This window comes from Anguilla anguilla, chromosome 9 (genome assembly GCF_013347855.1).
Source record: "Anguilla anguilla isolate fAngAng1 chromosome 9, fAngAng1.pri, whole genome shotgun sequence".
NCBI classification, from domain to species: Eukaryota; Metazoa; Chordata; class Actinopteri; order Anguilliformes; family Anguillidae; genus Anguilla; species Anguilla anguilla.
Window position 1 is genome coordinate 53,583,762 of NC_049209.1, and position 22,426 is coordinate 53,606,187.

The window sequence follows — 22,426 nt, forward strand, 5'->3', positions numbered from 1 at the left end:
TAGAGTGAGAGAGGAGAGAGACAGCTAGCAGAATGGAGGGATGTGGTTGTGTTCTGCTCTGTGATGCTTGGTCATGGCCTGCCAGGGTGCAGTCTCTGTGATTGATGCTCTAATTAGTTCATGCAGTCAATTAAGAAACAGAGAGAGAAACAGGGAAGAGACACGCCCCTCTCCCCAAGATCCCCCCCTCCCGCCCCCCATCCTGCAAACCCAGACCAGACAACAAAATGAGACACAGCAGAGTCAGCAATTCACCCACTCACCAATTCACCCACTCACCCACGAACACACACACACACACACACACACACAGGCACATGCACACACACAGACACACGTTGTTTGTGTTATTAAGCAATGTACCCATTAAACAGCAGTAACATAATAATAATCCATTTCATCACCATCACAGTCATTATCATTAAAATTTCACCAATCAGTGAGTCAGCCCCTGAAACGCTCCCCTTATTTTCAGAAGTGCTTCGGACCCTCTGCCTGCTGTGACTGCCATGGCGACGATGGTGACGATGATGGCCATGATTTTACTGATGATAACTGCTGATGATCATTATGATTATTGTAATTATTGTCATGAAGATGATGATGACAATGATGATGAAGGCTGGGGCATAAAGCATATCCTTGCTGTTGTCTACAGAATATTTCTCCTTTTTGATTTTACGGTTAGTAAAGGTATGTTTGTGGGGGAAACTTTTTATTAATCACACTCTGTACTATTCTCTTCTGTGAAATTGTTAATATATAAAACCCTTGAGTGTAAATAAACAGCATTTCCCCTGCTGCTGTGGGGCCTGCTCAGTCACATGCAGACTCGCCGTCGCTTTTAATCCCAGAACAGTGTGTGCACCGACACAGCCGCAGAGCCGCTGCTAAACCCGAGGATTACAGCACCGCTCCCTTCAGTCTTACTGCTCTACTGCACTGAGACTCTCTACTGCACTGAGACTCTACTGCACTGAGACTACTGCACTGTGACTCACCTGCATTGAGACTCAATACTGCACTGAGACTCTCTACTGCACTGAGACTCTCTACTGCACTGAGACTGTACTGCACTGAGACTCACCTGCACTGAGACTCTACTGCACTGAGACTCTCTACTGCACTGAGACTCAATACTGCACTGAGACTCACCTGCACTGTGACTCACCTGCACTGAGACTACTGCACTGAGACTCACCTGCACTGTGACTCACCTGCACTGAGACTCTCTACTGCACTGAGATTCAATACTGCACTGAGACTCACCTGCACTGTGACTCACCTGCACTGAGACTACTGCACTGAGACTCACCTACACTGAGACTCAATACTGCACTGAGACTCACCTGCACTGAGACTCTCTACTGCACTGAGACTCATCTGCACTGAGTCTCTCTACTGCACTGGGACTCTACTGCACTGAGACTGTACTGCACTGAGACTCTCTACTGCACTGGGACTCTACTGCACTGAGACTGTACTGCACTGGGACTCTACTGCACTGAGACTGTACTGCACTGTGACTCACCTGCACTGAGACTCTCTACAGCACTGAGACTCACCTGCACTGAGACTCTACTGCACTGAGACTGTACTGCACTGAGACTCACCTGCACTGAGACTCTCTACTGCACTGAGACTCTACTGCACTGTGTTGAGTGCCAGTGTAGCCAAGGCAAGTCTTCCAGGACCAGAAACTTAATCAGGTTGTTTCTTTACTCGCCCTACAGAACATCCGAACAGAACCAACGATGGGAGCTGTCAGAAACAGAGCAGAGGGCGGGCCCCGTAGTCACATGACTGGCAGCAGCGCCTGAGTCTGGCGAGGAATCTAATTCAATACAGATCTGGTCTGTTCTTCAGCCTCACTGTGGAGCTACTGTCAGGTATTACCCCCCCCCCCCCGACTCACTGTCATACACTATTGCTGCAGAACCTGCCAAAAACACACACTGTGATAGTCGCGCACAAGCTCACACACACACACACACACACATACACACACACACTCACACACAGCTGCAGTAGAGCAGGACTAAGTATAAAGTTTTCCTCTGTCTCGGGCTGCCTGCCCCTGTAGCCTGGATGTCACACAGATGGGGCCTGGCTGGCTTTGTCCCCCCCTCCCCCACCAGGTACCCACAGCTGGCATCAGTGAGAGACACGGCCCACCCCCCCAGCGTTGCCTGTACCAAAGTGCTCTATAAATACATTTTATTGTTACTTCTGAGCAGCCTGTGGTGTGTACAGCACTTACAGCCACACGGGGGGGGGGGGGTGCTCTCATGCCCCGCAGCTACAGAGCTCCCTGGGGGGGTGCAGGTGTCACACAGGCAGCCCGGGACTGAAAACTGCCGATTCTGAATTGGATGAACCCCCCCCCCCACGGTGAGAGAGCAGCAGGGGGCTGTTCAGACGCCGCAGCAGGAAGTGGGAGAGCAGCGCTAGCTAGCGCGTCTGCTACAGCTTCATTACCGCCGCTAATGGCGCCGCCGCCCGGAATGCTGCTTATCGCCGGCGGAACGCGAACCGCCCAATCAGAACAGGCGCAGCTCGTGAAGTCAGCAGCTGCTCAAAAGCTTCCGTACCAACAAACAATAAAAAAGAGTTATAAAAAAACCGCTAAGACACATCCATTACGAGCTGGAGCGGACGGGGACCCGTCTGAGAGACCTGTCAGAGGTCATAGGTCAGAGTTCAGCGGGCGCGTGTGTCCAGGGCAGGTCGAGCGAGGACCGCCATCATCACTGATCAGAAACGGTCACCCAGGGGCTGCTGGGTAGCCGGCGGTGCCTGAGTGAGCAGCACGGCTTCGGAGCGGATCCGGCCATGCCAGCGCCGGACGCAGCCCCCCACCCTACAGCAGCGGCCCACGGGCTTCACCTGGCCCAGGGGACACACGGGAGGGATTCAGACAGCGGGCGTGGCAGCGTTCACTGCTCGAGTGACCCGCTGGCCATCCAGGCACCTGCAGCTTGCGCTCTGCACACGCGTATGATTGGGTCTCCTCCTCCTCTCAGCGCTCGTGCGTGTGCCTGCCCGGCTCCTCACGCTCACGGTCACATGACGCCGCGGCTACACTATGAGACGCACGCCACAGAGAGGCTGCTTCACCTGCTGGGGTCCCAGTCTAAAGCAGTCTACACACAGCCAGAGAGGCTGCTTCACCTGCTGGGGTCCCAGTCTAAAGGAGTCTACACACAGCAGTGAGCTACACACAGCAGTTTTTCTTTTCTCTTCCTCATGTGTCTCCCCCTGTTCACCCTGCCCCGCCCCCCCATACATGCCCCACCCATACTGAACCCACCCCCGCCCCACCCCCATACATGCCCCACCCACACTGAGCCCCCCCACACACCGCCCCCGCCTCCTTGCACAACCACCCCCCACCCCTGCTTCACCCACACATCTGCCCCACCCCCATACATGCCCCACCCATACTGGCCCCGCCCCCACACACCTGCCCCGCCTGCTCACCTGTACTTCATGCTGCTGTGCCTCCCGATGGCCTCCTTCATGTGGGCGTGGCCTTGGGTCGGGGGGCGTGCCGCAGCGGCCGCCGCCTCCCTGGCCTTGGCCAATACCAGGGGCCCGTTCCCGCCCTGGCCGCCGCCCCCTCCCCCTCCCCCGGGGCCGCAGCCCGAGCCCCCCCCCGGCGGGGGGGCGGTGCGCAGGCCGCACAGCCGGTCCTCGCTCCGGCTCTTCAGGTTGTGTTCGGTGCAGGCGAAGGAGACCTGCATGGCGCCCCCTGTGGCCGAAACGCGCCCGCGCGCCCTCCTGCCCTCCTCACCCGCTCTACAGCCGCCCGCTCCCTCCCGCCGTCACACCGACAGGGCTCCCGAAACGTCCAGACGGGGGCTCCGGGACCAGCTGTCCTTCGGTGCAGAGAGAGAGACTGGGGGACGTATGCAGAGAGACCCGCAGTCGGCCAAGCTGGCGAGGCTTCAGGCGGTAACCCGCCGCGCGCGACGTCTCTGTGCTACACGCCCGGCGACACCTCTACCGCTGGCTCAGCCCGTCCAATCCGCCGCCAGAATCCTCTCCATGCCCGCAACTTTCCGCGTTTCACGCTCCGCGACAAAGAGCTGCTGGGGTCCCAGCTGCCGCTCCTCTTTTTCCAAGTGGGGGGAGGAGAGAGACGGGGGGGGGATCCGCTTTCAGGGAGTTTCTCTAGCAGGGAGCCCCCACGCTCTGACATTCACGAGCGGAGGGCAACGGTAACATCACACGTGCAGCGCGAACAGATCCCCCGCTAACGGTAACAAAACGCACATCTGCGCGCGTGCCCTACTGGCAGACTGACACAGTGAATTACAGACGGATGGAACGCGCTGACACGACGCTTTTCGCAGCACCGGTCTCCCCCCCCTCCCTCCCTCGCTGACGGGACTCGCTCCACAGTAGGCCAGGCTGACTGCCCCAGCATGCGCCGGACATCGATGACACAGCGCTCGCACCTCCGGCTCCTCGCTCGCGCCTCTTCGCTTCCCGTCTGCTAACAAATGGACTCTAAACTTAACGGCACCTCACGCACTCTCTCTCCCTCTCTCTCGCACACACACACTCACTCACAAACTCATGTAGGCAATGCCAGTACAGGGCTCACTCTAGCCAATCAGACGCACGCCAGCGTGTGAATAAACAGACACACACACACACACACACACACACAGGAGAGACACTACCTGACACACCGTTCAGTGACAAGTGTAACTGAACTGTCGCACGCAGCTTCCGCAGTGGTTCCCGAGCTCGCGGCGTTGCAATTATGAACACTAAATGCCATTATCGTAATCACCCGGTATTCGAGTCAGGATGCTGCGCGTGCATCTGCCTGCAGAACCACTGTTGTCGCTCCGTCAGCCGACGTTCCATCTACAGCTACCGATGCGCAGGCAAGTATTACCGACACTAACACAAAATATCAATGTTCAGACAGGCTGACTGATAAACGCGCACCGACGATTGCCTTACGGTTTCAATCCGCCACTTTCCAATTGCTTCTACCATCCGTCTTTCAAACGTTTTGTTCAGTTTCCCCAGAAAAAAAACGCAGCTGATGCCCAACTCCTATTTTAGCCAGCGAGGCACAAACGCGAAAATATGTGATGTCGAAGACCGCGAAAAAACACCTGCGCCCCTCCCCTCTCTCTCTCACCGCGTTTGATGCGCTTTATTCCACTGAATTGACGAGATTAAGCAGAAAATTACGACACCATCGCAAATTAAACGGGCAAAAATATTCAGTGTCCTCCACATCAGACAAACACGCGCGCCGTTTCCTTCTCACTTTATGGTTTGAGAGGAGGCGGGAGATCTAATTTATTCAGCTGCTTTCTCTTTTCCCAGACCGAACTGCATGCACGGGCTAATCATGACAGTGCCGGCGTGTCTGTGCGCAAACCCGGGGCTTTGGGAAATTAAAAATATAAATAATGACCACTCCCTCTCGCTATCCTCTCGCTCTCTTTCTTTCTTCACCTCCCACCTCTCCTCCTACTATTTCTCCCCCGTTCCTCCTCTCTGCGTTTTCCAAAGCATCCCCGTGCTCAGAGGGACAGGCACGTTGCAGGAGCGCTTCTGCTTAACCAGACCTTCCCGCGAGCGAACGGGATTGACGTGACACGCATCGGCTACACGGCGAACAGTCGCCTACAACCTGAACGAAAAGGGGAGCAATGGCATGAAAAAAATGCGTTTTGCGGGGAAAGTGTGCGCGTGTCTGCGCGCGAGACCCCGCTCTCCTCCAAATGCTGTGTTTGTTTTTGTTGTTTTGTTTTTTTTAAATCTAACCAGTGCCACCACATCCGCAACGGGCAAACGCGAATTTCTGTCACACGCCAGCGAACACAGAAGCAAACAGCGCGTGAAACACTTTGCTGTGCTCTGTCCCGCAGCCAGTGCGGTGGACAGTCTGCAGCAGCCCTAACCCAGTCCGCTAAGGCAGTCGGGCTCCAACCTGATTGGTTAGAAGAGGCAGCGCAAATCAACGCACCTAAAAATAAAAGATGAAAGAGGTTCCAGGGGGCTTATCTCAGGGGTCTGGAAGCCCTGTCAATCACAAGCCCTTGGGGGATATGAATTATGGTAATCCTGGCTGTGCTCCTGAAAGTGGCACAGCCAAGCACACCCTATAGACAGACTGATACCAGGGCTGGTGCTGGTGCAGGCACAGCCAGCACAGTGATCTGTCTCTCACTGGGGGGGTGGGGGACTCTTTGATGTGGCAGAGAAACCTCAGCCTCGCATCACATGATATCACTGTGGGGGAGGGGGGGGGGGGGTATTGCCTGTCCCGGTGAGGCCCCCACACATCCTACCCCCCATCGCTCTAACACACCACTGAGTCTGCTTCTCTTTCCAACATCACTATACACTTCCAGGGTCCAGGGAGAGTGAAGGACATTAGGTGTCTCACACACACATACACACGCGCACACACACACACTAATACTCACACTCACACGCAGGAACACACGCAGGCACGCACACACACATTCACACAGATACACACACACATGCACGTACACACAGACACACACAGGGAGGAATAACGGAAATTAGGGGTCATTCACACACACACAAACATGCATGCTCACACCCAGGCACACACATACACACACACAGGGAGGAATTAAGGAAATTATGGGTCACACATGCACACTCACACACACATATACTCATACACAAACGCACACACACACACAAATGGTCACTGGTCCCAGTAGCCTGCAACGGTAAACTCCAACACTGACGCCAAGGTGCCTCCAAAGCACAGGAACCGTGCATGAGCCAATCAGAGAGCAGTAGTGCAGTGGGGTAAGCCAATCAGAGAGATGTACCCCAGGGCAGAGTGTAAACCCTTGGGATAGAGGTTAGAGCTCTGTTTTATCACTCCCTGGTCTGTTACCATCAGCACAGCTCCACCTGACCCAGGCTTGGAAAAGCAGAAACAACAAAGATGCTGATTGGTGTCTTGCCAAGAATAAATTAAGTAATCAACAGTTTAATTGGCTCCCTTCCTCTCCACCTTAGGTGTGCTGAGAGCTCTGGCACAAAATGGCTGCCGTACATCACCGGGGTATGTGCTGCCTGCTGGGGGGGATATGTGACTCAGTGTGTGTGTGTGTGTGTGTGTGTGTGTGTGTGTGTGTGATGCTGTGTGTGTGTGTATTTGGCTATCAGTTCTGGTGGTCAGGGCAAGGTCCATTTGCACTCACCATTCTATCTTCTTCTATCTGTCTTCATCTTCTACTGCCTCCTGAACTCCCATCTCTCTCTCTTTTTTCCATCTTCACTTCCCCGCCCCCCCCCCCCCCCCCCCCCCCCGCACCCCCATCTCTTTATGCCTCTCCCTCTCTTTCTCTCTCTGTGGGATATTTGTCTCAAGCCCTTACACAGAGTCAGCATTGCTTCAGAACACACACACACACACACACACATACACACACACCATACACCATACACACACACACACACACACACCATACACACCATACACACACACACACCATACACATCATACACACACACACACACACACACCATACACATCATACACACACACACCATACACACACACACACACACCATACACATCATACACACACACACACACACCATACACATACACACCATACACACACACACACACACATCATACACACACACACACACACACACCATACACACACACACACACACACACACACACACATCATACACACACACACACACACACACACCATACACACACACACACACACACACCATACACACCATACACACGTACCATACACACTATACACACATACACGCTCACACACTAATGCAGTTATACAGTTCAGATTACCAGGAGGTTGAAGACAGATAGTGAAGAAATAATGGTTGTCAGTACCCCCCTCATTTCCCTCTCCCCATTTCTCTCTCTCCCCTCTTCTCCCTATCTCCCCCATTTCTCTCTCCCCCCTTCTCCCTCTCTCCCCCATTTCTCTCTCCCCCCTTTTCCCTCTCTCACCCATTTCTCTCTTCCCCTCTCTCCCCCATCTCCCACTCTCCCTCTCCCCATCTATTCCCCTTGCTTTGAAGCTATGTCTGCATATTTGTAGTTACTATTCTCACCATCATATACTCTTCACTGATCTCACTACCTCCTGCTATTCTCCACTCCTCCAGCACACGCACACACACACACAAACACACACACACACAGGTACACACACGCATGCACACACTCACAGGCAGACACACACACTCACACACACACACACAGTGCCACTGCAATATATACACCACATGATGAACACTGGCATGTTTAAACTCATTTTTCACATTTAAAAAAAAATATATTTTATCTGAGCTTCAAACAAGAAGCCATTCTTAATCTGTTCTGTCAATTCTGAAATCTTCAATCAAATCTGCTCTGGGACTTGACCAGGAGAGGGGGTGACTTTAATCTGTGTCTGTCATAACCCTTCACCTTAAATCCCCGTGATAAACTCCTTCCAATGGAAGCTGACATCATCAGAGGAGAGCTGCTGTGATTGGTGGAGGTGTAGGTGGTGGTGGTGGGGGGGTGGAGTCTGGCATGGTTCCCAGTTTCTCTGAGGGAACCATTCTGATGCAGCACTTTAAACTGAATTTAAACTGCTCCACACATTTCCATGTAAGCGGGCGGGGCCGGTGGGCGGAGTGCAGAGGAGATGTTTAACGGCGGATTCTCTCTGCGGCGTCCCACAGCCTCGGGCCACACGTGCACACGGCACCGCCCCACATCTTTAAAAGGTCCCGCGAAAGCGCTGGGGGTTTCGCCACTCGTTAGCAGATTTGTGTTTCATGTATTTATGCGTTTATTTATTTATTTATTTATGAGAGAGGGGATGAAAGGGGATTTGCGGCCGTGTGGATTTGCATTCTGAGCGAGCGGCCCGTATGTCGTCGGGTTCTTCCCTTCTCTGGACGGGTCCTGGTTCGAGCAGCGGAGAATCACGCGACGCTGAGCTGGGACGGGGGCGGGGGGGGGCAGCCCCGTGCGTTAAACACAAACGCAGCCCCAGCGCCGCTCCGTACCCCTAACATGGCGGCCGAGGCTGATCGCCGCTCCCTCTGCTCTGTGAGCGCGTCCCGCTGAGCGCTCTCTCTACAGGACCGCGGCTCTGGGTCCGTTACAGGCGCTCCCTCTGCTCTGTGAGCGCGTCCCGCTCCCTCTGCTCTGTGAGCGCGTCCCGCTCCCTCTGCTCTGTGAGCGCGTCCCCGCTCCCTCTGCTCTGTGAGCGCGTCCCGCTCCCTCTGCTCTGTGAGCGCGTCCCGCTCCCTCTGCTCTGTGAGCGCGTCCCGCTCCCTCTGCTCTGTGAGCGCGTCCCGCTCCCTCTGCTCTGTGAGCGCGTCCCGCTCCCTCTGCTCTGTGAGCGCGTCCCCGCTCCCTCTGCTCTGTGAGCGCGTCCCCGCTCCCTCTGCTCTGTGAGCGCGTCCCCGCTCCCTCTGCTCTGTGAGCGCGTCCCGCTCCCTCTGCTCTGTGAGCGCGTCCCCGCTCCCTCTGCTCTGTGAGCGCGTCCCCGCTCCCTCTGCTCTGTGAGCGCGTCCCCGCTCCCGCTGCTCTGTGAGCGCGTCCCGCTGAGCGCTCTCTCCACAGGACCGCGGCTCTGGGTCCGTTACAGGCGCTCCCCGCCTCATTAACCCGCGGCTGACCCGCCACCGCGGGCGCGTGACACACCTGAACACTACCTGCGCCTGACACGGCTGTACACGCCCTGCACAGCGAGGTCAGCCGTGTTAATTAAGCTCTAAGAGATCTAATTGAGTGCACTAGGGACCAAACATGCGCCATTAGAGTTAAACGTTGATTTAACACTGAATATTTTATTGTCTTTGATCCATCTGAGCTTGGCTCGCCTCTGCTTCGCTTTACACATACTGCACCGTCCATCGATCCATTATCTATACCCGCGTATTCCCTATCCCAGCATGCATTGGGCCAAAGGCAGGAGTACACCCTGGACAGGTTGCCAGTCTGTCGCAGATGCTGTACAGTACCAACGCTAGTCTGAAACCTGTTTAAACATTGAACAGGATGAAATGATGCACAGTAAAATATTTTATTAGGCCGTATTAATATTTAATATTTAGTGTTAAATCATTCTCAAGGAGGTACATATGGTCCCTGCTGGACCATGTTAGAGTTAAATTAAGAGTTGAGAGTTTTACTGGGTGTGTGCCCCATTTACACATAACCACAGTGTGTGTTTATTAAAGGGATTTGACTGTGGACCGTGTCTGTGACAGCACTGCTGTCGTCTCCACTGGAGGGATGAGCTCCAGCTCTGTACTCAGTGGAGGGTAACCTGCCCAACATCAGAAGTGAGGGAAAATCTCCCTCTCTCTCTGCCTGCTATCACTCTCTCTCTCCTACCTTCCTCTGTCACTACCGCCTCCCTTTCACTGTCTATTTCTGTGGGGTGGGGGGCAGTGTACTCACCTGTACAGCATGGCGGTGCGCTCACCTGTACAGCATGGCGGTGCGCTGGGCGGTGCACTCACCTGTACAGCATGGCGGTGCGCTGGGCGGTGCACTCACCTGTACAGCATGGCGGTGCGCTGGGCGGTGCGCTCACCTGTACAGCATGGCGGTGCGCTGGGTGGTGCGCTCACCTGTACAGCATGGCGGTGCACTCACCTGTACAGCATGGCGGTGCGCTGGGCGGTGCGCTCACCTGTACAGCATGGCGGTGCACTCACCTGTACAGCATGGCGGTGCGCTGGGCGGTGCGCTCACCTGTACAGCATGGCGGTGCACTCACCTGTACAGCATGGCGGTGCGCTGTGCGGTGCGCTCACCTGTACAGCATGGCGGTGCGCTGGGCGGTGCATTCGCTCAGGCTGTGTCCGCACTCCTGCAGGTAGCGCTCCAGCCGCCGTCTCTCCATCAGCTGCCGCGCCGCCTCCAGGATCCGCGAGGCCAGGACCTCCGACTCGTCCCGCGGACCCGGCCCCCGCTGACCCCGCGCCCCTCCCCGCGCCACAGCGCCCCCCGAGGACGAGGAGGCCTTGGGCTTCTTACTGATGCCGTACAGGTCCTCCACCGAAAACTTGCCGCCTTTGCCCCCGCGGCCCCCAAACATGGCGGCCCGCCTCTTGGAAGAGTCCGGAAAAAAAACTAGGATACAGGAAGCAGGAAACGGGAAGCAGGAAACGAAAGCCTTGCTGCTCCACTTACGCGTTCTGCCAAAATGAAAGTGTCAAGCTGTAATCCCCAATTTTCATCTGTGCCCGACAAACGTAATCTCCCAAAATTACAGAGCCCAGCCAGGGTCAGTTTGGGAGCTTTCAGATTCTTGATTCGACAGTAAGCATGAGACGAGATCCACAGAGCCGGCGGGATCACCGCAGGGGGCCGTCCTCCCCGGGTGAAATAGCTCCTCGTTCCACAGACGAGGAAGCCTCCGTTTGGGTGCAGGTTCAGCAACTGTCAAACAAAATACATTTCTTTTATTTCCATTAAGAAATGAAAACGCAGAAACGGTAACGGCTTAAGTTTTCCGCCATCTGTGCTGAGCGTGTGGCGACGCGGTCCTCCTGCGGTCACAGGGAGACTCTACCGGGCGGCCCGGTCACTGCGCTGAGCGAAACCCTCCAGCAGGCACGCGTGGAGCAGCGGGCTGGCGTCTCCCACAGCGGCAAGGGAGGAGTAAGTGGAGGCCCTGCGCCTCCTCCTTCACCTGTGCCTCCTTTAACTGCACCTCCTTCACATTCCTCCCTGTCTCACCTCTTCACTTTTCACTCTTTTCTTTCCACTCCTCTCTCTCTCTCTTTGGTCCCGATGGCAGTTTATAGTCCAGAGGCGCTGGGCCCGGGTTCGGGAGATGGCTCTGGGGCTGGGCGGCTGCTGTGAGCTTCTTCGCTTAGGCCCGTAAAACTAATTTCACTTCCGCTCCTCCTCCCTCTCTCCCTCTCTCTTCTCTCTTCTCTCTCTCATTCTGTGCTCCACGTCCAGTCCATATTGTAGCAGAATGCTCCAGACAGACAAACACAGCGCAGATGCACAGCAGGAAGATGCCTCCTATTGGCTGAGGAAGACTGGCATGGCCTTCTGTCTATCCCTCTCTCCCCTCTCTCTCTCTGTCTCTCTCTCTCTCCCTCTATGTGTCTCTCTGTCTCTCACTCTCATGAATGACAGAGGGGGATTTAGAGAGATGCCCTTCAGAAAAAAAAGCTTGTTAATGCCCCAGCAGCTTGTACGTGTTCAGCTTAGCAGCACCCTCTAGAGGAAGGTGGGTGTATATATTATTATTGTTATAATTATGATGGAGATGATTATTACTGTCATTACTAGCAGTAGTATGGGTAGTATTTGCATTAGTATGAGTGTTATTAATGATCGTGTGTGATTTGGGTGTGTTAAAGAGGAGGGAGTAGCTTTGAGACCCAGGGGCCTCTCCACTCCGAATGGGGGTTCCGTCCCGGGTTTTCCATTTAGCCCAGCACAGGGACGCTAAGCTAAGCCATGCTAATCCCGTGTGTGTGTGTGTGGGGGGGGGACCTTTGTGAATGGGGAGCACATCTGTACTCTCAGATCAGTAATTCCCTCATGAGCCCTGCTCCCCCGCCTCCCCCCCCCCCCCCCCCCCCCCCCCCACAAGCCCATGTCCATCGCACGGGCCCCCACATCCCTGTCCCAGGCACTATTTTTAGCTGGGATCTGTTGGGGCACGTATGAATGAGAGAGAGAGAGAGAGAGAGAGAGAGAGAGATGCTAACCCTAACCCTTCATCATCCAGGATTAAGCTGGCCTCCTCCATGAGCCTCTTTAATTGACCATGATCCCTCCAGCGGCTGGATCTCACAAAGCCCCCCAATCCCACCCCCCGTAACGCCCCCCCCCATGTAACCCTCCCCCCGTAACCCCTCTATTTTCCATTAACAGTACCCCCCACCTTTCCATCCCCAAACTCTCACCGTCCCCCCCCCCCCCCCCCATGAGAGGCCTGAGAGCAGCTGGAGTGAGTCTGAGAGCTCCTGTCTTTCTAACACATGTGTTCTGTGAAGGAGGAGAACAGCCTATAGTATACTGGTTAGCAGACATGAATAGAAAACAAATAATTTACTCAGTTCTCCCTGTTCTTAAATCAAATCGATTACCTAGTCTTCAATAATCGCTGCATATATCCAGTTTTATATCCAATTCATTCTTCAATTTATCATCGTATCTTTATTGAAAGAAACTAAATATACACTGACAAGGCTAGCAAAAACATGGGGATGCTCATAGCAATAGCCAATGCACTCCTAAAATAATAATCAGCCTGTGCAACTATAGTATTGTATTTTAATATTCTATGGTGCGTCAATAGAAATATAAGAATGTTTAATGCATAATTAATATTTTTTTTTCCTAGATGTGCGGTGTATTTTATAATGTAGATCATAATGAATATTTTACGTGACATTTCTTAAGCTTTGGGTTCTATATTTGAACATATTCTATTTTACTGAGCGTATTTCTTGTTGTATACTTGGACCTGTATCCATCCATAGAAATTAATATATGTTTATGCCTCAATGTGCCCTGTTTGACCAAACAATGAGCGTACATAAGTACATAAGTAGTTCTTGTATTTATTTTACAATAGTGTACAACTGCTATAGTTATGTTATTATTATTCATTTTAAAATGCTTGTGTTACAAATGTATGTGTGACTGTTATTACTTCATTAAAGGGAGTGGTAGAGATGTATGTAAGATTCTGAGGGGGGACATTAGGGGGAAGGGACATACTACACACACACACACACGCGTAGACACACATGCATGCACACACACACACCCTGTTGTCTATATAAGATGTGGAAGCATTTTTCCCTGTCCCAGGGGACAGAAGTGCAGCTAATACTTAATGATCTGAGTCTGGTACACACTGAAGCTCTTTCCCACAGTGCTTTACTAATCAAATGCCATCGATCTCCTGACATCTGACTTACTGACTGACAACTGGGCTGGTCTGCAGGGACGCAATGTACCCTCTCTCTCTCTCTCTCTCTCTCTCTCTTCCTCCCTCTCTCTCTCTTCTTCCCTCTCTCTCTCTTTTACCACAGGCAGAGTGTGTGCTACGAGGCTGTGTAATTAGCATGTTGAGTGTAGCGTGTTGAGTGTGTAGCATGTTGAGTGCAGCGTGTTGAGTGTAACGTGTTGAGTGTAACGTGTTGAGCGCAGTGTGTTGAGTGTAGCATGTTGAGTGTTGAGTGCAGCGTGTTGAGTGTAGCATGTTGAGTGTTGAGTGCAGCGTGTTAAGTGTAGCATGTTGAGTGTTGAGTGTAGCATGTTGAGTGTTGAGTGCAGCGTGTTGAGTGTAACGTGTTGAGTGTTGAGTGCAGCGTGTTGAGTGTAGCATGTTGAGTGTAGCATGTTGAGTGTAGCATGTTGAGTGCAGCATGTTGAGTGCAGCGTGTTGAGTGCAGCGTGTTGAGTGTAACGTGTTGAGTGTTGAGTGCAGTGTGTTGAGTGTAACGTGTTGAGTATTGAGCGCAGTGTGTTGAGTGTAGCGTGTTGAGTGTACAGTGTATTGAGTGCAGCGTGTTGAGTGCTTGGTCGCTGCTCTCTACTCTCTTAAGGCCCGTAATGAAAGCTGATAAAGCTGATAAAGAGGAGGGTCTGGCAGCTGTGAGCTGCGGCTCTCATCCCAGGAGGGTCAGTGCTTAACCTGAACACTTCAGCACAATATACTGCTGTATAAAAGCTCCGCTCTGAGCGTTAATAAAAGCTGGCATCAGTGCAGTGTTAATGAGCTGGTGTTTGGTAGTGGTGCAGTGTTAATGAGCTGGCGTTTGGCAGATGATGTTTGTTATTCCCAAGTTTGGAATGGCAATGATAAAACTGTCCTGCAGCTGCAACGTCCTGAGGCTGTTTGGAGGGCAGGCGCTTCCTCTGAGATCTGCACAGCCTGCCGGTGCTTGTTGATCCTGCAGTCCACAGGCTGAGCTGCGCAGTCGCTGCTGCGGGGAGGCCTGTTCTTACTGCACGGCTGCGCAGACAGGCAGAGGGAAGGCAGTCGCTGATCTCATACCCTCTCCCGCTGGCTGATGTGGGGCCAAATTTTGCCTCTCCTTACAGGAACCCCTGGCTGTGGTCAGCGCTGCACTGAGAACCCAGTCATTTAAGGGCACATATCTGATGTTCTCCTGCTTTAGCACTGGAGCACACTGCAGGGAATATCGATCGCAGGAACAATCCTAATTTTAGAATTAAGTGTTCTGGGAAGGGCTGATGTCTTTGTGGGAGAGATTCTGCAGGTTGGTCGCAGAATGACCAGTGGCGCCTAAAAGTATGGGATTCGCTGATGTCCTTGCGAAGTTTCCCGTCTAACCTTCTACGGTGTAGCCAACTGATGACCCACTGATATAAAATGGCTGAATAAATCTCCACCCCAGCTGATGTTCAGTGAGCGTTCAGGTGTAAAATGGCCGCTCTGGATCCCCTAGGAGGGAGCTACAAAGCACATTTGTCACAGCTGAGGTGAAATTGGTCTGTTTTTTTTTTCGGCTGGACAAGCTGACGTTGGATTGGTTGTTGCAGATGAAAGCACTTTTGTGGGAGGTAATATGGGACGTTAGGCAATGATGCGTAAAGGTTTTGAGTTGTAAATTATTATTAGTTTTGATGTCCAGACTTTTTTTATTAGAAAAATTAGATCCTAATACTCGGGAGCACCGACCTGTACCGATGCATTGAGTAGATTGACCACTGCAACGTCCTCTATAACCCTCCGAATACATAGGTGGCAGTATTGCACTTTTTCCCCCTATACCTCCAGTGGCGTGAGTGCCGAAGAATAACACATTTCAACACTATCAAGATGGCGGCGTCCATGATGTCGAACCGAGCTCAAAACATTTACAATCCAGACGATTTGGTAGGGGACTGGACCGGTCAGGAAGTCAGCACTGGGGTAAGATTATGTAGGAACGGTCATTTTTTATTTACTAATCTTTATTTTCAAAGGAGGACACCGAATTGGCTTCCTCAGACCTACTCGCAAACGCGACTAGCTAATAACAAATGATACAGCACATCTAGCTAGCGGTAGCTATGTTAGGTACATTCGTTTGCGAAATAACCAGCATACATTGAGTAAGTTCTAGCAGCTCTTACCAACCAGAATTAAGACACAAAGTATTGACCATTGCATATTTGTGGGTTATACTTTACTGAGGTATCTAGGTTATTTTCTTGCATATTACAGTTCGGTTACGGGGAATGGCTTGCAAACTCCTGCGAGTTACCTGCAGCTAGATCTTTAGCACCGCTTAGTTTTGTCTGAACAACTCAGACCTAGCTACTTATCGTCGTCGTGGTCATTATATAGTTGGTTAACTATAGATGCTTTAAACTAGCTTTCATTTATTACAGACAACGATTATGGCCGTGGAATATGACGGAGGTGTTGTGATTGGAGCAGACTCCCGAACCACCACCGGGTGAGTATAGAGAGGTTTTGTCCCACCCGACTGTGGTCACATTTGGACTGCAGTTTTCAAACCTACCGTTGCAAAAGTGCGCTTGGTTCAGGTTTCAGTTCAGTGTTCGTTACGTTACTAATTTAAGCGGAAATTTGCAAACACTACTGCTATGGAATAGTTCCCAGGTCTAACAGTATTGTATGACATATGTGCTCAGACAAGAGACTAGCGGTCATGAATATCCCTCCTAAGCTCTCTGACAGTTTATACTCGCAGTTCATAATTTATTCATTTGCCAAAATGCATTTCTCATGGTAAGCAAACACTATAACAGCTACACTCATATAAGCTTCACTGTCAAGGTGCATGCCACAAAACCCATCAGATTAAGGGAGAGATGTGTTATTTTAAAAAAAATGGAAGCACTGATGTGTAATGTGAGAAGGTGAGTTCTGAGACATTTCTGCAGAAAAAAAAAACTTGCAATGCCCATCTCCTCTAGGTGCAAGAGAATGTGCTGGTGGTCGACAGCATCGAAATGAAGCATAATGGGAATGTCTTAGCTGTGTGTTAGATTAGAGTAGCACAGAGAAGCCCTGCCTGCGCGTAACGCGTGCGGTCAGACTGTGTGACGTCCGCACGCTCTCCCTCTCCAGCGCCTACATCGCTAACAGAGTGCTCTCCCTCTCCAGCGCATACATCGCTAACAGAGTGCTCTCCCTCTCCAGTGCCTACATCGCTAACAGAGTGCTCTCCCTCTCCAGCGCCTACATCGCTAACAGAGTGCTCTCCCTCTCCAGCGCCTACATCGCTAACAGAGTGCTCTCCCTCTCCACGGCCTACATCGCTAACAGAGTGCTCTCCCTCTCCAGCGCCTACATCGCTAACAGAGTGCTCTCTCTCTCCAGCGCCTACATCGCTAACAGAGTGCTCTCTCTCTCCAGCGCCTACATCGCTAACAGAGTGCTCTCCCTCTCCAGCGCCTACATCGCTAACAGAGTGCTCTCCCTCTCCAGCGCCTACATCGCTAACAGAGTGCTCTCCCTCTCCAGCGCCTACATCGCTAACAGAGTGCTCTCCCTCTCCAGCGCCTACATCGCTAACAGAGTGCTCTCTCTCTCCAGCGCCTACATCGCTAACAGAGTGCTCTCCCTCTCCAGCGCCTACATCGCTAACAGAGTGCTCTCCCTCTCCAGCGCCTACATCGCTAACAGAGTGCTCTCTCTCTCCAGTGCCTACATCGCTAACAGAGTGCTCTCCCTCTCCAGCGCCTACATCGCTAACAGAGTGCTCTCCCTCTCCAGCGCCTACATCGCTAACAGAGTGCTCTCCCTCTCCAGCGCCTACATCGCTAACAGAGTGCTCTCCCTCTCCAGCGCCTACATCGCTAACAGAGTGCTCTCCCTCTCCAGTGCCTACATCACTAACAGAGTGCTCTCCCTCTCCAGTGCCTACATCGCTAACAGAGTGCTCTCCCTCTCCAGCGCCTACATCGCTAACAGAGTGCTCTCCCTCTCCAGCGCCTACATCGCTAACAGAGTGCTCTCCCTCTCCAGCGCCTACATCGCTAACAGAGTGCTCTCCCTCTCCAGCGACATACATCGCTAACAGAGTGCTCTCCCTCTCCAGCGCCTACATCGCTAACAGAGTGCTCTCCCTCTCCAGCGCCTACATCGCTAACAGAGTGCTCTCCCTCTCCAGCGCCTACATCGCTAACAGAGTGCTCTCCCTCTCCAGCGCCTACATCGCTAACAGAGTGCTCTCCCTCTCCAGCGCCTACATCGCTAACAGAGTGCTCTCCCTCTCCAGCGCCTACATCGCTAACAGAGTGCTCTCCCTCTCCAGCGCCTACATCGCTAACAGAGTGCTCTCCCTCTCCAGCGCCTACATCGCTAACAGAGTGCTCTCCCTCTCCACGGCCTACATCGCTAACAGAGTGCTCTCCCTCTCCAGCGCCTACATCGCTAACAGAGTGCTCTCTCTCTCCAGCGCCTACATCGCTAACAGAGTGCTCTCTCTCTCCAGCGCCTACATTGCTAACAGAGTGCTCTCCCTCTCCAGCGCCTACATCGCTAACAGAGTGCTCTCCCTCTCCAGCGCCTACATCGCTAACAGAGTGCTCTCCCTCTCCAGCGCCTACATCGCTAACAGAGTGCTCTCCCTCTCCAGCGCCTACATCGCTAACAGAGTGCTCTCCCTCTCCAGCGCCTACATCGCTAACAGAGTGCTCTCCCTCTCCAGCGCCTACATCGCTAACAGAGTGACAGACAAGCTGACGCCCATCCACGAGCGCATCTTCTGCTGCCGGTCCGGATCCGCCGCCGACACGCAGGCCATCGCCGACGCGGTCGCCTACCAGCTGGGGTTCCACAGGTACGGTGGGCTAACGTGCTAACCGACAGCACCTGCACATTCATCACCTGTGTTTAATGTGTACTGAGTGTGTGAGTGTCTGTGTGTGTGTGTGTGTGTGTGTGAGTGTGACTTTCTCTCTCACTCTCTCTCTCTTTCAGTATTGAGCTGGATGAGGCCCCTCTGGTTCAGACAGCAGCTAACCGGTTTAAGGAGATGTGCGTGCGTGTGTGTTTCTGAGTCTGACTCTCTCTCTGTATCTCTCTCTCTCAGTATTGAGCTGGATGAGGCTCCTCTGGTTCAGACAGCAGCTAACCTGTTTAAGGAGATGTGCTACAGGTACAGAGAGGAGCTGATGGCTGGTATCATTGTAGCCGGGTGGGACAAGAGAAGGGGTGGACAGGTGAGAACATCCTGTGTCTCTCTCTTCTTCCTCCCTTTCCCTCTCTCTCTCCTCTCCCCATTCCCCTCAGCTTCCAGGTTAGTGTTGAAGGGAGGTCTGTCAATAATCACTGCACCCTCTTTCTCTCCCTCTCCTTTTCCCCCCCTTCTCCCCTTCCCTCTATCTCACCCTCCTCTCTCCCCTGTTCTGCTCTCTTCCTCTCTCCCTCTCTCCTCCTCTCCCCCCTGTTCTGCTCTCCCTCTCTCCTCCTCTCCCCCCGTTCTCCCCTCCTTCTCTCTCAGGTGTACACAGTGCCTATGGGAGGCATGCTGGTCAGGCAGCCGGTCTCTGTGGGCGGTTCTGGGAGCTCTTATATTTATGGCTTCATGGACTCCAACTACAAGGCCGGCATGAACAAGGAGGAGTGCCTGCGCTTCACTGCGGAGGGTAAGGGGGCGGAGCCTGAGGGGGAGGCGCCTGCGCATCACTGCGGAGGGTAAGGGGGCGGAGCCTGAGGGGGAGGGGCCTGCCCGTCACTGCGGAGGGTAAGGGGGCGGGGCCTGTGTTTTATTGGGAGGATAATGGGGCGGAGCCTATGTTTCATTGCAGAGGGTAAGAGGGTGTGACCCTTATGTGTCCCTGTTGTGACTCTCTCCACCCCAGCCCTCTCTTTGGCCATGGAGCGGGACGGGTCCAGTGGCGGCGTGGCTCGCTTGGCTGCCATCTCAGAAGAGGGCGTGGAGAGGCGTGTCATCCTGGGAAACGAACTGCCCACGTTCTACAACGCCTGAGTGTGAGAGGAGGGGGCGGGGCTACCCAGCATGCCGCTGGCCACGCCCACAAAACAGGAGTGGAGGACAGTTCACAACACTACAACCCTCCCACCAGCAGGGGGAGCAGAGGGCGTCCAATGCACCTCTGTTGCCCCCTCACAGGGGGGAGTCTGGCATTTGAAAAGGCACTTGATTGTTTACGATGTCATTATTATTGTTTTTGTCAGTATTAGTCTGTTACCTCTGTAATGTTACCTCAGTAAACCTGACATAAGCTAAACACCCCTATCTTTATGTTTATTACGTATTATAACTCCATTTTGGTTCAGCTCATAGCAGTGACTCCATCAGAGATGTGCCGGAGACCAGAGGTGACACAGAAATCAGTGCTATTCTGTGTCCAATCAGAATGAGCCTTGCAATAAGACAAGCAGAATCCATGTACACTGAGACAAATATTCCATTTGTTTATTAGGGGAAACAATACTGGACAATGAGCACTCAAGCACCAATGAAGAAGAGTGCTTAATATTCATTAAGACTGAGGAGGTGCATTTGGGAAAGTAAAGTCCGCTGGATTAGTTTTCACGAGCCAGAAAAATCAGCTTTTCATCAAACAGTGTGATGGGAGGGGATGTGCAGACTGCAGAGGTGAGTGGTTTGGCCCTGCTGTCCTCTCTGTGGGAAGTTCTTTCCACCCCGGGGGGGTTGCGTGGGGCAGTTGGGCGGGCAGTACAGGTGGGCGTGGTGTCCGAGGCAAAGGCCCGTCGCCCTGAGGGTGTGGAACCGAGGCGTGGGCGGGGTGAGGAGACTGCCGACTGATGGGGGGTATGGAGCAGCTCTCTCAGGCACTCTCTTCCTGGCTCGGGCCTCTGGTTTTGCTGCACACGCACACACCTAGAATAATAATAAAAAATAATTAGGTTCTTAATTTAATCCCTTTATTTGGAGTTTGAAGGCTGTCCAATCTGCTACTGACTTTCATCCAAAGCCTTTTCATGGTCTTAAAAATAGACACGTCACGGAGAAACTAATATAGATACAACAAAATGACAAGCAAAAGAAGAGAGTCTGGGGGGAAATGATGACTCGCAGGTCCCAATGGGAGGGATACTGTGTGTGTGACTGCGCCTTTGTGTGTGCCTTTGTGTGTGTGCGCCTTTGTGTGTGCATATGTGTCTGTGTCTCCGTGTGCGTTTGTGTGTCTGTGCGTGTGTTGCGTGTGTTTACATGCATGCGAGTGTGTCGCATTTGTGTGATGCATGTGTGTGCCCGTGCGTTTGTATGTTTGTGTACCTGTGTGTTTGTGTACCTGTGTGTTTGTGTGCCTGTGTGTTTGTGTGCCCGTGCGTCTGTGTTTGTGCATGCCTGTGTGCACGCGTTGGTTCCTGTGCAGTTCCAGCAGTGGGGGAGTCGGGTGCGTCGCAGATCAGAGCCGTCTGGGCAGACACACCTGTGCGCTTTCCGCCTGTCAAAACCTGAGACTGTCCCAAAATACCCCAAATAATCACCGCTCGGCCCGTTTCCATGGTGCTGCCCCCAGCGTGCTCTCCGCCAGACGACGGTAATGACCGAGGTAAAGAAAAAATGAAACTGATAAAATGTGGTTTTCTAAACGCGACGTGAAGCCCACGCAGCAGAGGGAGGAGGGCAGGGGGAAAGCATGGAACGGAAGCCTCTCTATGAAATATACAGATAGTAAATATCTAATATATACAGATATTACAGATACGATGCTAAACTTAATGAGGCAGGCGATCCGACCTGCGTGTCGGGGTGGGGGAGACCAAGCGATGGGTCGATTGATTGTATTGGTCAGTAGATGCACTGCTGTCTTTACCACTCAGTGTGATTGTGTGTGTGTGTGTGTGTGTGTGTGTGAGAGAGAGAGAGAGAGAGAAAAAGACTGCAGGTGTGTATGTCTCTGAGGCTGTAAGTGAAAGGCTGTGTGTGTGTGTGTGAGAGAGAGAGAGAGAGAGAGAGAGAGAGAGAAAGACTGCAGGTGTGTATGTCTCTGAGGCTGTAAGTGAAAGGCTGTGTGTGTGTGTGTGCGCGCAGGACTGCAACTGGAAGACGCGGTATGTGCTCTTATGTTCTGCATCAGGGGTGTCCAGCTCCTGTCCTGGGGGGCCGCTCTGTCTGGTTTTTAGGGTGTTTCAGCACAAGTGATTCATTGAGGCCATTGATTAGCTGAGGAGTCTGCACACCTTGTTCTCAAAGCTGTAATTAACTCCTGTTTAAACGGAAACCACAAAAATACCTGCGTGCGTGCGTGCGTGTGTGCACGTGTGTGTGTGTGTGTGTGACTCACTAATCCCTGCTGTTTCAGTAGCAGATGGGCTTCCTGGTTATCCTGCAGTAAGGAACATCTACATCCTGCAGTCTGACAGGAGGACAGTAATGATTTTATTACACCTCTCTTATCCTCATGATGGTCGTATTTATACTGTGGATGAGGGAGCCAGGA

General features: G+C 52.7%; 2 protein-coding genes across 2 annotated transcripts in view; one reads left to right on the top strand and one right to left on the bottom strand.

The window, feature by feature from the left end:
* Window positions 1-5,703, bottom strand: part of LOC118235293 (voltage-gated potassium channel subunit beta-3-like) — a 23,218-nt gene extending 17,515 nt beyond the window's left edge. The window contains exon 1 of the mRNA XM_035432487.1: window positions 3,481-5,703. Coding sequence (XP_035288378.1) covers window positions 3,481-3,743 — 263 coding nt within the window. The 5' untranslated portion in view covers window positions 3,744-5,703. The remainder of the gene's footprint in view (window positions 1-3,480) is intronic.
* A 10,103-nt stretch (window positions 5,704-15,806) lies between these two features.
* On the top strand, window positions 15,807-20,245 carry LOC118235295 (proteasome subunit beta type-6-like). The gene is made up of 6 exons (XM_035432490.1): window positions 15,807-15,941; window positions 16,403-16,470; window positions 18,694-18,825; window positions 19,078-19,207; window positions 19,489-19,633; window positions 19,850-20,245. Exons 1-6 carry the CDS (start codon window positions 15,849-15,851, stop codon window positions 19,975-19,977), a joined length of 696 nt encoding a protein of 231 aa, XP_035288381.1. The 5' UTR covers window positions 15,807-15,848; the 3' UTR covers window positions 19,978-20,245.
* The last annotated feature ends 2,181 nt before the right edge of the window (window positions 20,246-22,426 follow it).